Genomic DNA, 13,413 nt, shown 5'->3' with positions numbered 1-13,413 from the left:
GACGGGGCGGGCCCAGGCGGCGGGGCGGGGCGAGGCGGGGCTGGCCCGGGCTTTGGGGCCGAGGCCCAAAGGGTTGTCTGCCGCCGTCACACGCCTCTTCCAGCGCCTTGCGCAGTGTTTGGGCGCACAGTGGCGTCAGTAGGTGCTGTGCGAGTCGGTAAAGGTATGCCAGGACTCCCTGCCATCCCTGCCAGCTCGGTTCCTCCTTCCTGCACTTCAGTTTCCCAAACCGAAACCAGGCCTCCACTTCCCATCTTGCTGGCAGAGGCAGGGAGCAATTCCAGGCTGAGGACCAGGAGAAGAAACGGGCTGGGGCAGCGGGTGGGAGGATCCGCACATCCTGGAGCTAGCCCGGGAGTGGGGTCCTGGGCCACCAGTCCTCGTGTCCGCCTCTGCTGGCAGATGTAAAGGGAGGCCAGAAGAGGGCACTGCTGGCCCTCCAGCCACCGATGAGTACCCCAACCTCCATCCACCCTTATCCCACCTGCTTCTAAAATGTCTTCAGTCAGCTAAAGAAAAATTGCAAAGTTCAAGGCCCATTCCTTTCATGGTCCAGCTGGAAGGTCACCTCTGCAGATTCATCAGGGATGGAGAGCCACCTGTTCAAGGCACACATATTTGGTGTAGGCTGAAACCCTCACCTGCAAGGAGTCAAAAGAGGCCCTTCTGTGGGTTGTGGTGAGGAGGGAATATGCAGGCTGGCGGGGCTGGGCTGTGAGTCACTGGCCGCCCTCTGCTCTGCTGGGCCTGGCATGGCCATAGGAGTGATTTTTCCAGAGAACAACATTTGGCATGCTTGCTGGAAGACTGGGAATGGAGGCGGATGGAACTTGAGGAAATAGTTTCATGTCTGTCAAGTCTCCGGGAACCTTGGTTCCACTGGAGTGCTCTTCCATTATATCAAGCTTCCCAAGAGCCCAGGGAGGCTCTGTCTGCACTTTCCCAGGAGAGGGCAGCAGCTACTGAAGTCTCTGGACAAGAACCCTGAGCCCAGGAGACAGGCCGTGCCATCCCTGGAGATCACCGCCAACCCCATGCTTGTGCTCCTGTCAGGTTTGGGATGTCAGAGGGATTTAACAGGTACTGAGCACTCACTGTGTGCTGGACTTGGTGTAGGGGGCTTTACGTGATCTCATTTTGTTCTTGGGCCACCCAGTGAGGATTGTTTGCCTTGATTTTAAATTAAGGAGTCTGAGCTCCTGCACCCAAGTTTATCTGAGTCCAAATCTCTTGCCATGCTGCCTCCAGGGGGATGGCCCTGCTGACTTTGTGGGGGCAGGGGCTTGCCTCTACCACCACTCTGTCCTTCATGGATAACCAGCCATGACTATGCCACGTGTGTGTGTGGGGGGGTATCTTCCCAGCTCCCACACAGGACCTGGCACATGGTGGGAAGTCAGTGTCTTTTGGATGAACGACTGCTAGGAACCAGGAGTTGGGGACCTTGGACCCAGCCCTTGCCCAGTCCTCTGGCCCCACATCCTCAGAGGCACCCACTGAGGGCCTGACATCTGGTGTTGCCTTCCAAAGGCTTCCAACTGTGCTACTTCCAACTCATTACCGCTAATGTTTGGGGACACCCAGCATACGGCAGATGCCATTAGAAAAGCAAATTCTGTTCTATCAGGAAGCAAAGCTAACAGAGCACAAAGCAGGTTAGGAGGGAAAGATTTATGAGCCGAGGCCCTTGGAAAATAAATGAGGGAAGTTTTCTTTACCAGATTACTTTTATTTATTACACTTGCTTTTTGTTAAAGACACAGACACCCCACTCTGGGCCCAGGGCTGGAGAGATGTGTTGTTGGGAAGGTTATCTCTCAGAGCTCAGCAGGGTATGGGGGCTGGGTGGGTTTGCAAGATTTGACTCAGGTCAGGGAGCCTCTGGGAAAAGGATCAACCTTGGGACCAGCTCTGAGGAGATGTCAGCTCTGGGCCTCTGTAGAGCTGTTAGGGTTGAGCAGGACTCTCTGGGCGTCAGTTTCCTCCTCTGTAAATTTTTGCCTGCAGACTTCATCCATCAGGACTCTGTGAAGAAGAAATACAAATTGGACCTCAAACACCACCCCCAAAGCAGAGACTCATCTCTGCCAGATTCCTGATCAAGCTCTCAGCATCTACCTTCAACCCTCCGCCCCTGCCTGAGCATCTCTCAAGACCACACTGGCCCCTGGAAGCCCTTGGACAGTCAACAAATGTTCCTCCCAATTTCCCAATTTCATAGATTCAGGGCTTATGGCAAGATGCTTGCTCACTGCGAAAGGCAGAAAATGTTTAGATTTATTGCTTTGAGAGTTTGGTCTGTCTCCTGGGCCTGGTTGACGCAGTTTCCTCCAAGTTTCAGAGCATTTGTTTTAAAGAATTTTTGACAGCTGTGTTTTGCCTCACATTTACACAAGGTTTTATAGTTTACAAAGAGCATTCACATAATAACAATAAGAATCCTCATGCTATATATTGAGTTCCTACACTGGGGAGTTCAATTAACCCTTGAAGTCACCCTCCCTTTCCACAGGTGAAGCAGCAGCTCAGAGAGATTAAGAGGATTATCCAAGGTCACACAGCCTAGGGAAAGAGCAGGGTAGAGCTGAACCCAGGTCTACCTCATTTTAGCTTGTGCTTGTCCTCTTCTGTCCTGCCACTCTGCCTTTCTTATCCTAAACCTGAACTAATGCACAGCGATCTGCAGATAAACGGCGAGTGAGAAAAAAACCCAAACAACAAAATAAAAAACAGAGGCTTTTGCAAAAAACAGTCAGCGGCTGGAATGAGTATAAAAATAACCAGGTGTGTTCAAGGGAATCCTTGAGTCCCCAAACAACATGTTTTGTACTAAGATTATTTTTGTAATGATGCAGTTGGTGGAGTGTCAGAAGTCGGTGAACAGAGGACAGGCTTTCTAAGTTTTAAGACTGCACTATCCAAAATGGCGACCAATAACCACACACGGCTATTTATATTTAATTAAGATGAAATACAATTAAAAATGTAGTTCCTCAGTCACACTTGCCACACTTTAAGGACTCCACCCACACGTGGCTACCCTATTGGAAAGCACAGATAATGGAACATTTCCATGATCGCAGAAAATTCTATGGGACAGAGTTGTTCCAAGCCACCAACGAACCTGTTCCTTTTTATCCTGACTGCCCCGGAGGAGCGGGAGCTGCTAGCATAGGTAACAGACACAACTGTTTCCAGGTAGCTTCCTCTGCAGCCAAAAGTACCTATAGATGCCACCCCAAACCTGAGTCCCTCTACTCTGGAGAGGCTACAATTCCAGGGATCCAAAGAAAAGAAAGGCAGAAACCGAAGGGGCAGCCTTGCTACTCAAAGTGTGGTCCGAGGACAGGCTGCATCAGCATCTCCTGGGAGGTTGTTAGAAATTCAGAATCTTGGGCTCCACGCCAGACCCACTGAATATAAACCTGCATTTCAACAAGATCCCCAGGTGGTTCAGGTACACGTTCAAGTTCAAGAAGCTCTGACTTAAGAGATAGAATGAGCGAGATTGAAACATCATCCCAAATATAAGAAACCAAACAGATATTTTTAGATACAAAAAAAAGCGTAGCACCCTCCCCCCAGCAGTGTGTGATTAAGCATTAGTCATAGAGGGCTGAGCATCTCTGTGCCACATGGTCAATGAGCATATTTCCAAGGACAGACACCCCCCAACCCTAACCTGGGGTAAGCGAGGAGGAGCTGGCCCATTCCCCATCTTTAGCACCTTCCCAGACCACAAGGAGTCACCTTCCAAAGCAAAGGGAACAGAGCCGTGAATCACATCCTGGATCTCAAGGATGCTGCCTTTAAATCAGATTTTCGATTTTTGCTTTTCTTTCCAATGCATTTGGCTTTTGAACTTTGCACATCGCCAAAGATACAAAGCAGGGCACGAAGCCAGTCTGAACAAACACACAGTCATTTAAAGGGAGGCATCTGGAAAAGGGCTGGATAACCTCCTCCCCCCACCCCACCCCCAGGGGTGTGATGCTGTGCAGGCCTCAGTGCCTGGAGCCAGGTGCTAGCGAAGCTTTCTGGGAAGGAACCAACATCAAGCTGTTCTATGAAGAAAACAGGTGCAAAAGGCGGTTCCATCGCAGCGTGGGCAAAGACAAGGCTTAAATGAGCGCAGTGGCGCGCAGACCCCAGCTGGGAAGGGGGTTCTGCTCAGGGCCTGGTTCCTGAGCTTGGATTCTGGGGCTCCTCCTTTAGCGAGGTTGGCCCGTCCTTTAATTCCTCTCTCCTCTCAGCTCACCTTGAGTCTTCCTTATCTTTATCCCTGGAATGGAGTGAAGTTGCCTAAAGGATGGTATTTCTTCTACCTGCAAGGGCCCTCCTGGAGGATGAATTTTAACATAATTCATTTTTACAACTTGCTCCCAGGGATAACACAGAAGACAAGATGCTGGGGGAGGAGAGGACAGTGACATAGGCCCAGCGGGGGAGCCTGCAGCCTTGTAGAACTTCGCAGTGACTTTGTAGTGGCGAGACATTCCAGGGACAAGAGGGGAAGAGGAATGGTCAAGTGCGCTCTCATAACTCTCTTTACAATACTGGAAAATATCAAAGCAAAACCTGCGAACGGTCCTGCTGTGTTTGCCTAGCCAGCAGGCAGGTCTATTGTTTTGGTAGCAAACCTTGTTTTTCCTCTAGTCAAGATGCCCCACCCTCCCTTGGTTGGGGGCTCGTGACCCAGGCAAGGCCAATTGGAAGCTTGTGTCCCTGAAGGAAGACAGTAGGGTCTGGAAACGTTTGGGCTCGTGGGTCCTGGTGGTGGTGGGGAGGCTGCCCCCCTGGTTCTTGCCGCCTGGCCAAACCCTCTTTCTAGTCTTTCTTGAGGTCTGGCTGTTCACTCTCTTGAGATTTCATGAGCCACTCTAAGACATTTCAATGCATACTTTTTTTTTTTGCTTAAGTCAGGCAGAGTTAGTGTCTATTATTTGTAGCTAAGAACTCAAAGTGACGCAAACCCAAATGCCCAGCAATAGAGCTTAGATCCAGAAAGCATGATGCAGCACACGATGGAATACTATGCAACCAGGTACAGCCATGAGGTAAATGGGTGTTTGTTGACGTGGAAAGATGTTCATAAGGTATAGTTTAGTACAGAAGCAGATAATAAAACAGGATGCACAGTACAATACCATGTTTGCAAAATGGCTTCTGTACATTTATAGAAAAAGATCTAAAAGAAAATATAACAGCATTCATTCTGGAGGGTTGGATGGTGAATGATTTTTCTTTCTGCTTATCTTTATTTCCTACCCCCTCTACATGTTTGTGTAATGAGTTTTTCTGTTTTCCTGTCATTTTTTAAATGGGTGCAGGTTGAGTGGCCAGAACCAATTTTCTTGACACCTGTCAGGGGTGAAGTGATTTGTTAGGTTCAAGCAGTGACTCATTTACCAAATGCCAGGGCTCCTGTTTCAGGGATAGCTCACCCATAGTGCTGACTACTGCTTAAGAAGATGCTGGAAGCACCTGCGTTCTTGTTCTTCAGAACAAGGAAGAACACTTCCCACGCCCCCAGGGCACTGGCAGGACCCCACTTACTCTGACAGCAACCTTGTGGGGTGGAGGGTCTTCCCTCCGCTTGATGGAAGAGTGGCCCAGAGAGGTGAGGTCACCTGCCCAGGTTCCCAGGGAGGGGGTTTAAAGCCAGGGCCCCAACACCCCAGGGGCTATTCAAGTTTACAACAGAGCCAAAATGAAGCGGCTAAGCCTGGGGAGGGGCTCAAAATTATCCTGTGAAGTTAGTCGTGTGGATAAGCTGCAAAGGGGTGAGGGGTGAGGGGAGGAAAAGCGCTCACCTCACTGTTGGGACCTTAACTCCTTGCTCTGCAGATGGGCCTCAGTGGTTCAGGCTGCCTCCCAGGGGAGCAGGGGATGGTCACGGGGAGAGCACATATGTGGGGTGCTCATCTCACTGCTCCTCCTTATCTTCCAGGTCTCAGCTTGAAGTCCTCTGCTCAGAGAGGCTCTCCTCGACCCCCAAGATAGGTCTTGGCCCTCAGTACTTGGCCCCGCTTGTCTCCCTACTTTACTGTCTGTATCTCCTGCCCTTGACTGTACCCTCCTTGAGGACAGGGCTCATGACTGTCTCGCTCTAGCTGTGTCCCTGGCATCTAGCCTAGTCTGGTCCCTGTAGGCGTTCACCAAGTCATCTGTTGAATGATGGAACAGATGAACACAGGACTGGGATGGTCAGCTGATCACGGGAATGGGCTCACCTCTGCTTCTGTTGGCTGAGTGACTTCAGGCACATGGCGGTCTCTCTCTGGGCCTCTTCCAAGCCTCGACCTCAGTATAAATATCCAACTCATTTAAAAGGATTGGCCTCACCCTTCCTGAATATATTAGGCCCAATTTAAGGGAGGGTAACAGAGGTTGGAGTCATTTACTAAATTCTACCTTAATCAACAGCTGGTTGATTATTCTTTCTGATGGTAACACTGCGATGATTTTCCCCAGGAGTCATTGGTGAAGTCAATCGTATTTCTTATGCAATAAACTCTTTTATTGTAAGTGTACAGATTTTTCCATTACAATAATGAAAATAGCACTAGTGATTCGTAACATTTAGGCCCAAATCATAGGGGAACCCTCTCCTCAAATTATAAGGTACATGACACACAGTTGAACATATAGTAAATGGTGGGCAAAGGCATTTAAAATATAGAAAATAAGGTCAAGGTTTTGTATGGGTGCAAATCCTTTAAGGTTCAGTTGATCAGGATGATACCGTTTTTGAAAGCATATGATTTTGAAAACTATATTTATAATTTATGATTAAACACAACTGTAGAGAAAAGGCAAAATCAAGCAAAACCAAAAATGCCCCCAAAATGAAAGGCAGTGAACCAAATACATGGGGTTGATCAGCAAACATCTGGTCCTTTGGCCCTGGAATGGCAAGTGAGTGGGTTTCACAGAAATTCTCCCTAGAAATGAAGTCTGGGCCTGGTGTGCCATCGCAGCGTCGCTAAGTCCTGTCTCCTCACAGAGGAAAAGAAGTTGCTCGTCGGGCACATCCGCCTGAAATGGGGCCCACGTCCTCAGTCCTTTTGAGAACAGTCCCCAAACCCGAAAAGGCCAGGCGTCCTTGCAGCGGCCAGGGGAGTGGCCAGGAGGTGGGGTCAGAGCTGGTCCTCCGCCCTGATGGCGCTGTCCGAGTGGTTCACGGGCAGAGGGTGGGCCTCCGTGTTGAATACCCAGTCTTCCAGGGAGAGCGTGTCATCTTCAGAGAACAAAAGGTAGAGATACCTGTGCCCCCAGACAGGGAGGGAAGCAAGAGACCGCCCGTCAGTGCTCTGGGGAACTGGGGGGAGGGCGGTGGGGGGGGGGCTGGGAAGGAATCTCAGGGGCCTCTGCAACTGGCCTGTGGCTAAGGGTACAGGGTGGTCCAAGCCCCCAAATCCGCCTGGAGGGCTGGTCCCAGGGAAGACGCTGTGGATGCTGAGATGAGCACTGGGCTTGGGGGCCTGGCTTAGTCCTGCCTCTGCCCCCAGCCCTCACTCTGTCACCTCCTACCCAACAGCCTCACTTTCCCCACCGGGCCCTGTGTGTGAGTCCTTCCAGGGCCCATTATGGCCAAGAGTCTCCTTTCTTTGCAGGGTGGTCTGAGTACTGCATCAGTCCAAACTCCCATAAGGTTGGCTCCCTTATGAGCCCCCACCCCTGAGACTATAAAGTAGATATTAGGGCACTAACATGAGCAGGAAGGGTGACTCCAGAGCTCCAGGTTCCCAAGCCAGGGGGCTTTTCACTAGAAGGAATAGACCATCCCAGCCCATCCTACAGGGTTAAAGCACAGGGGGATTCCCATGGGAAACAGCAAGGAAGTGGGGTGGCCAAGTTCAACCCCAAGAAAGCGAAGGAGGACGGGAAGTCACCAGCAGTGACCAGTATCAACGCCATCATCCTTATTATTATTCTCATTTTACAGAAAAGAACATAGTTTCAGAGAACTTAAGTAACCTGAGGAGACAAGTGATAGAACCGAACTTATCACACAGTTGATACTTTGGATGGTGGAGTCCAAGCCAGTCTCACCCTGAGTGGAGAAACCGGCCTGGCCCAAGGCTCGTCCTGGGGGTGTCACACTCTGGATCTAAAGCGCCCCCTCCCTCCTGGGCCCCCTTCCTGTAACAGCAGACCCTGACTGTTGATGAAAGGACCGACTGCGGACCCCTCCCCCATCCCTAAGAGAAGCCGCCCTGCCCACTGGAAAGAGCGCTGACCAAGCCCCGACTCACTTTAGTGTCTCCGCTAGAAAGAAGGTCTGCTGCTTGTTGTCGTGGTTGGGAATGCTGCTATACACGTCTTGGATCCCCGAGAAGCCGGCTTCCGTCCGACAGTGTTTCTCCAAGGCCTGAAGAAAAGGAAGGCGGCCTTGGCGTGTGGAGCGGAGAGGCCCCCAAGACTCGTGACTGCGCAGCGGGCCAGAGCTCGCATACAGGCAACCCCTTGGCTAGGGACCCCTGGTGTTTATTCTCAGGGTTCAGCCAAATTATTCTCAGGGTTCAGCATCCTGCTGCCAGGCTGGAGGGGCCCGCCACCGAGGGCTTAGTCCCAGTAGGCTGCGACCTGAGCTCTCCATCTGGTGGGAGCTTAGAGGAAGCCTCTCTTTGCCTTTCAGGGAACAAACTGATGACATTCACCCATGGTGGGGACAGAGGAAGGCACTGGTGATGTTTGAGGGCTGAAATCTGGGACTTGTCATATCCCAGGATTCCCCATGGAGACATGGTCCCTGGGCCAGAGGTGGGTGGGCCATGGGCTGTCTGCCTTTCGTATAAAATGCATTTTTTACCTTCTGAGGGTGTGCAGGTGGGGCCCAGGAGCACAAAACACTTGGCCTTCAGTGTTCACAAGCCAGACCTCAGGGAAGCAGGGGGCTCTCACCAGTGAACCCTGTCAGCGAACCTGAGCAGGCCCCTGTAGCCCACCCGAGTGTGACACTCAGGGAGCGGCTCTCCCAAGGAGTGTGTGCCTCTGAAAGCAGTGGGCTGGGGAAGGTCGGGGGAAGGACCGAGAAAGCTCAGCATCCATCAGGGATCCTTCCAGAGTCCCCACACCTTTGACACCCACCCCAATGTGGGCCATGAGATTTCCCACTCGGTATTTGGGGAAAAGAGGGATAATGGAGGAGAGACTGGGGGTTGTGGGGTGGGTGGAGCAGAGCCCAGAGAGGGTTGGGGGCCACAAGGGGCTGGGCTGGCTTTGGGGAGAGGAGGGAGGTGAGCTGCTGGCCTGGCACCTGTTCCTGTTTGAGAGGAGAAAGCTAAAGCTATCAGTCCAGGCTTCAAGGTCAGAAAGCAGTTACCACCTGTGCTCTGGGACCCCTCTGGCCGCTGCACTGCCTTTGCCCCTCTCAGCTTGCGGGCACCAGGGCTAGGCCCCCAGGGCTATGGGCCTCCGCACCTTCTCTTCAAGTTCCTGGCTTGATTCTGCCCAGCTGTGGACTCCTGGCTCTGCAACCACAACCTTGACCCTTTACGTTCTGAACTTTAGCCAGAGGTCAGCCTGGCTTGATATTCCTCTCGGTGCCTGAGCTGGGGGGTTTTGGACCCTGACTGTGACTTCTCAGGGGCCTCTGCCACCAGGTCGAGCCTCCCCACCTCCCCGTCCCATGGTCCGGCCCACTCACCATCACCACTTCCCAACCCCACTCCCTGTAGATGGGGTTGTGGGTCTGCCGCCACAAGTACATGTAGCTTTCCACCACCTCAGGCCGCAGGATGTAGTAGCTCTCGCTCAGCTGTGTGGCCACTGCCTCTCGGCCAGAGTTGAACCAGAAGGCCTCAGGCCCCAGTTTGGTATCTGTGGGAATGACCAACCAGAGGGCCTGCGTCAGACTGCCCACCTCCGGCTTTTCAGGACCCAGCTGCCCCCGGGGAGGCGTGGGTGTGATGGCTGGTGATGGACTGGTGTGGGGTGGGCCTGGCAGGTGCACAGCTGCCCTCTTGGCCCAGGCTGGCCAAAGCAAGACCCTTGAGGCCTCAAGAGTTTTGCAATTTTAGAATCAGAATTCAACTGAACTCCCCAGCAGTCTGGGGAGATAGAGGTTTAGGTGGTGTTCCCCAACTGTGTATTTTGAGATATGAGCTCTGTAAGATGTTAACCAGAGCTCAGCCAAGACAGGGTTCCAGGTTTTCACATATTTGGGGAACAGGGGGTTAAACAAAGTGAAATAGCTTCACTCATGCAGGACTAATCAGGTCCTTTAATATGCTAATATGCAAGTTTCTTCACAGACCCCCCCCTGTTTTTTAAAGATTTTATTGGGGAATTGGGGGAGGGGAACAGTGTTGGGGAACTAGAGAAAGTGACCAGCCAAGTTGTTGTTCATCAATCTTCATTGTGGGGGGTGCCAGTCGCCATCTGGCTTCCCGTCAGCAGCTCGTGGCCTCTAAGCTCAAGGTGCTCTGTTCAATCTTAGTTGCAGGTGGGTATAGCCACCATCCCATGCGGGAGTTGAACCAGCAGCCTTGTTGTTAAGAGTGCATGCCCTATCCACTGAGCCATCCGGGCGGCAGCTCAGCTCAAGGTGCTGAGTTCAGTCTTAGTTGCAGGTGGGCGTAGCCCACCATCGAACAGGGAATCTTGTTGTTACACCAGCTGAGCCATCCTCCCACCTGATGGCAGCTCAGTGACAGCTCAGCTCGGGTGCAGTGTCACTGTCCCATGTGGGAATCGAACCGGTGGCCCTGTTGCTCAGAGCTTGCGCTCTTAAGCTAACTCTTAACCAACTGAGCCACTCGGCCGGCCCCACAGACCCCCTTTCTTAGGGACCGCTTTGAACACCTCCCAGGACCCTTCTTCCAGAACTGACAGCTTGGGAGACTGCTGAGATGGGGGAAGACTCCCACAGAAGGCACATACTCAGGCAGAGGGGCAATGAGGTCTGGGTTTTGCTGTTGCCATTGTTTTGTTTGTTTACACACAACTTGCTGCTGCTCCTGTTTTTTGGATGATCACAGTTATAATCACCACGGCAGCCACCCTTTATGATTTCAAGGGCTGTGCTGAGTGCTTTACATACATTATTTCAATCCTTAAAGAAATACTTCTTTTTTCCTTGGTAAGAGAGATGTTATGATTCTTATGTCACGCCTGTGGAAACTGAGGATCAGAGAGGCTAAGTAATTTATGCAAGGTCACACAGCGAGTTGTGGCTGAGCTGGGATGTGACCCTGGATTTGTCTGATGTCCTTTCCTGGGCTGTGCCCTCTTCTCTTTCCCTCCTGAGTCTGACTCTCTAGGTTTAAGATTCAGGGTATGTGGGTCAGATCTTTCTCTCTTTAATGCCTGCACATCCTGTCCAGGTCAGCGGAGGGCCCAGCTCTGGTCCTAATGTGAGTCCTCCCTCCTCCCGTTAGAGTTCAGGACCCTGAGAAGCCCTGGGTTGCTTTTCCTCGAGATGCGCTAGAGCTTTGCAGGACATCCTACTCTTCCATAGAGGGCTTCCTGGAAGAGGAATTAGCCAGGCCCCGGCCCCTCCAATCCTCTTAAAGGGTGCAACCGCTCCTGCCACCAGACAACAGTCGTTTTGACAAGCTGCTAATGGGGTGAAGGCAAGAGCGACTGTTGTAGCCTTCTGTGGATGAGCCGGGCTGGCTAGAACAATATGCTTTATTAAGCGGACTGTCTTTTATGGTCTGGGCTGATTGTCCCAGACAAATAGCAAGCTTTTTATTATTCCCGAGGTTTCCTATTTGTTTATGGCGCTGGCAGAGAGAGCTCTTTTGAAGGGAATTGAAGACCAGTTTTAGGGACCCACTGCGAATCGCTGGCATCCCAAACAGCCCCAGGAGACTGGGATTTCACTAGAGTGGTGGAATCCACTCCACTTAGGGTAGGCCTCTAATAAACGCCTTCCATGCTGTGGGCTGAAGGTGGCCAGCCACGTGTTTCTGCGGGACCTTCTCCTTCACCCTGGAGACCTGTGTGATTGTTCCCCTTGAACAGGTGAGAAAACGGAGGCTGCCTAGCTGGTGAGTGGCAGAGTGGCACGTGAGCCAGGAATTTTTACTCCAGACCTTGGATACTCTCCTCCAGCCAAGGCTGGGATTAAACTCAGAAGGTGGGCACCTTCAGGGGAGCTGGGGGACCAGGGATTGTTCTGAGGGGCGCTGTTTAGAGAGAAGCTCTCAAGCTTCTGGTGGTCTTGGGTCAAAGAGGGTGATAAACAGGGTGGTCTCCGGAGGTGCTGAGAACCCTTAAATGGAGGGGTGCCGGGGAGGAGAGGCAGAGACACATTTAGGGGTCGGGGCTCAGGGAGAGGGAATGTGCTAGGCTCAGGAAGCCAATGTTTCTGCCTCAGGGGCTGGAGCACCCTCTGCTCTGTGCCCCTCACATGGGACCTTGGCCAAGTCATCTCTGAGCCTCAGTTTCCTCATCTGTGTTGTGCGGTTCAGTGATGATGTATGTCAAGTGCTGGACAATACCCAGCACACACAAAGTGCTTAATACAACATTCCCACTTTCCCTTTAATTTAGGGTCCAGGCTAGTGCATAGATAGCATGTCCCTCGTTCAAATTCTGCATCGCTGCCAAGGGGAGACTTCCCTAAGACCATGTGTCCCCCTTCACTCACTACCACTCTGCTGGTCTTTCCAGTTCTTCCCGGTGTCTAGCCTCAGTCTGTCCTGCTGCCCCATCCCCTTGCAGGGTTACCTGAGCGGGCGTACGACTCGTGGCACGTCTTGGTGATCTGAGCTGCGAGCTCTCGGTAGTGGGCCCTCTTTTCCTCCTTGGCATCCTCAGCGCCGAGGGCGATCATGCCCCCGGAGAAACAGGCCAGGTGCCCCATCTTGTGGTCCAGAATCCCCCCTCGCCACTCAGCAATGTAGGTCAGCCCCCCAGGAGACACATTCAGCAAGTGGCTCTCTATTGCCTGGGAGCAAGGTGGGAATCGGGCAAGGAGAAGGGGCGTGGGAGGGTACAGAGAAGGGAGGGGAGAGGACGGAAAATGAATATTTTGGAGACAGCAGCAAACTCAGCTCTGCCGAGCCCTCCATGCTGGGCAAAGGCAGACTGCTGGCCTCGTGCGGCAGCCATTCCTGATGGGGCTGGTGGGAGGCTCTGCCCACCAGAGGGGCTTAGACATAAGGCAACTTCCCAAGGTGAGTCTCATACAGACTTTAAAATTGTCTATGTACAGAAATTAAAAAAAAATCTTTAAAACTTGTTATCCCCCATTATACACTCTGTTAGGGAATCTTATCCTGAAGTCCAACTGGCCTGTGGATGGGCTTCAGCGGGGTCTAGAATTTCCCTAAAATTATACTTTCATGACACTTTCATGTAAGTGCACGTTCACAGGGCAAGTGTCCATATAGTTCATCAGATTCTCAAAAGAGACTTGCAGAAAATGTAGAGCTACTCTCTACAGGCCCTTATCACACA

At 52.0% G+C, this 13,413-nt stretch overlaps 1 protein-coding gene across 1 annotated transcript in view; it reads right to left on the bottom strand.

The window, feature by feature from the left end:
* Positions 1-6,498: 6,498 nt before the first annotated feature.
* Positions 6,499-13,413, bottom strand: part of LOC109386707 (mannosyl-oligosaccharide 1,2-alpha-mannosidase IC-like) — a 30,517-nt gene continuing 23,602 nt past the window's right edge. Inside the window, exons 8-11 of the mRNA XM_019650114.1 lie at positions 12,682-12,901; positions 9,653-9,825; positions 8,259-8,374; positions 6,499-7,266 (exon numbers count right to left, since the gene is read on the bottom strand). Of these exons, the coding sequence (XP_019505659.1) occupies positions 7,140-7,266; positions 8,259-8,374; positions 9,653-9,825; positions 12,682-12,901 (636 nt within the window). The 3' untranslated portion in view covers positions 6,499-7,139. The remainder of the gene's footprint in view (positions 7,267-8,258; positions 8,375-9,652; positions 9,826-12,681; positions 12,902-13,413) is intronic.

This window comes from Hipposideros armiger, unplaced genomic scaffold (assembly GCF_001890085.2).
Source record: "Hipposideros armiger isolate ML-2016 unplaced genomic scaffold, ASM189008v1 scaffold_138, whole genome shotgun sequence".
Taxonomy (NCBI): Eukaryota; Metazoa; Chordata; class Mammalia; order Chiroptera; family Hipposideridae; genus Hipposideros; species Hipposideros armiger.
This window is presented reverse-complemented; position numbering and strand designations above follow the sequence as displayed.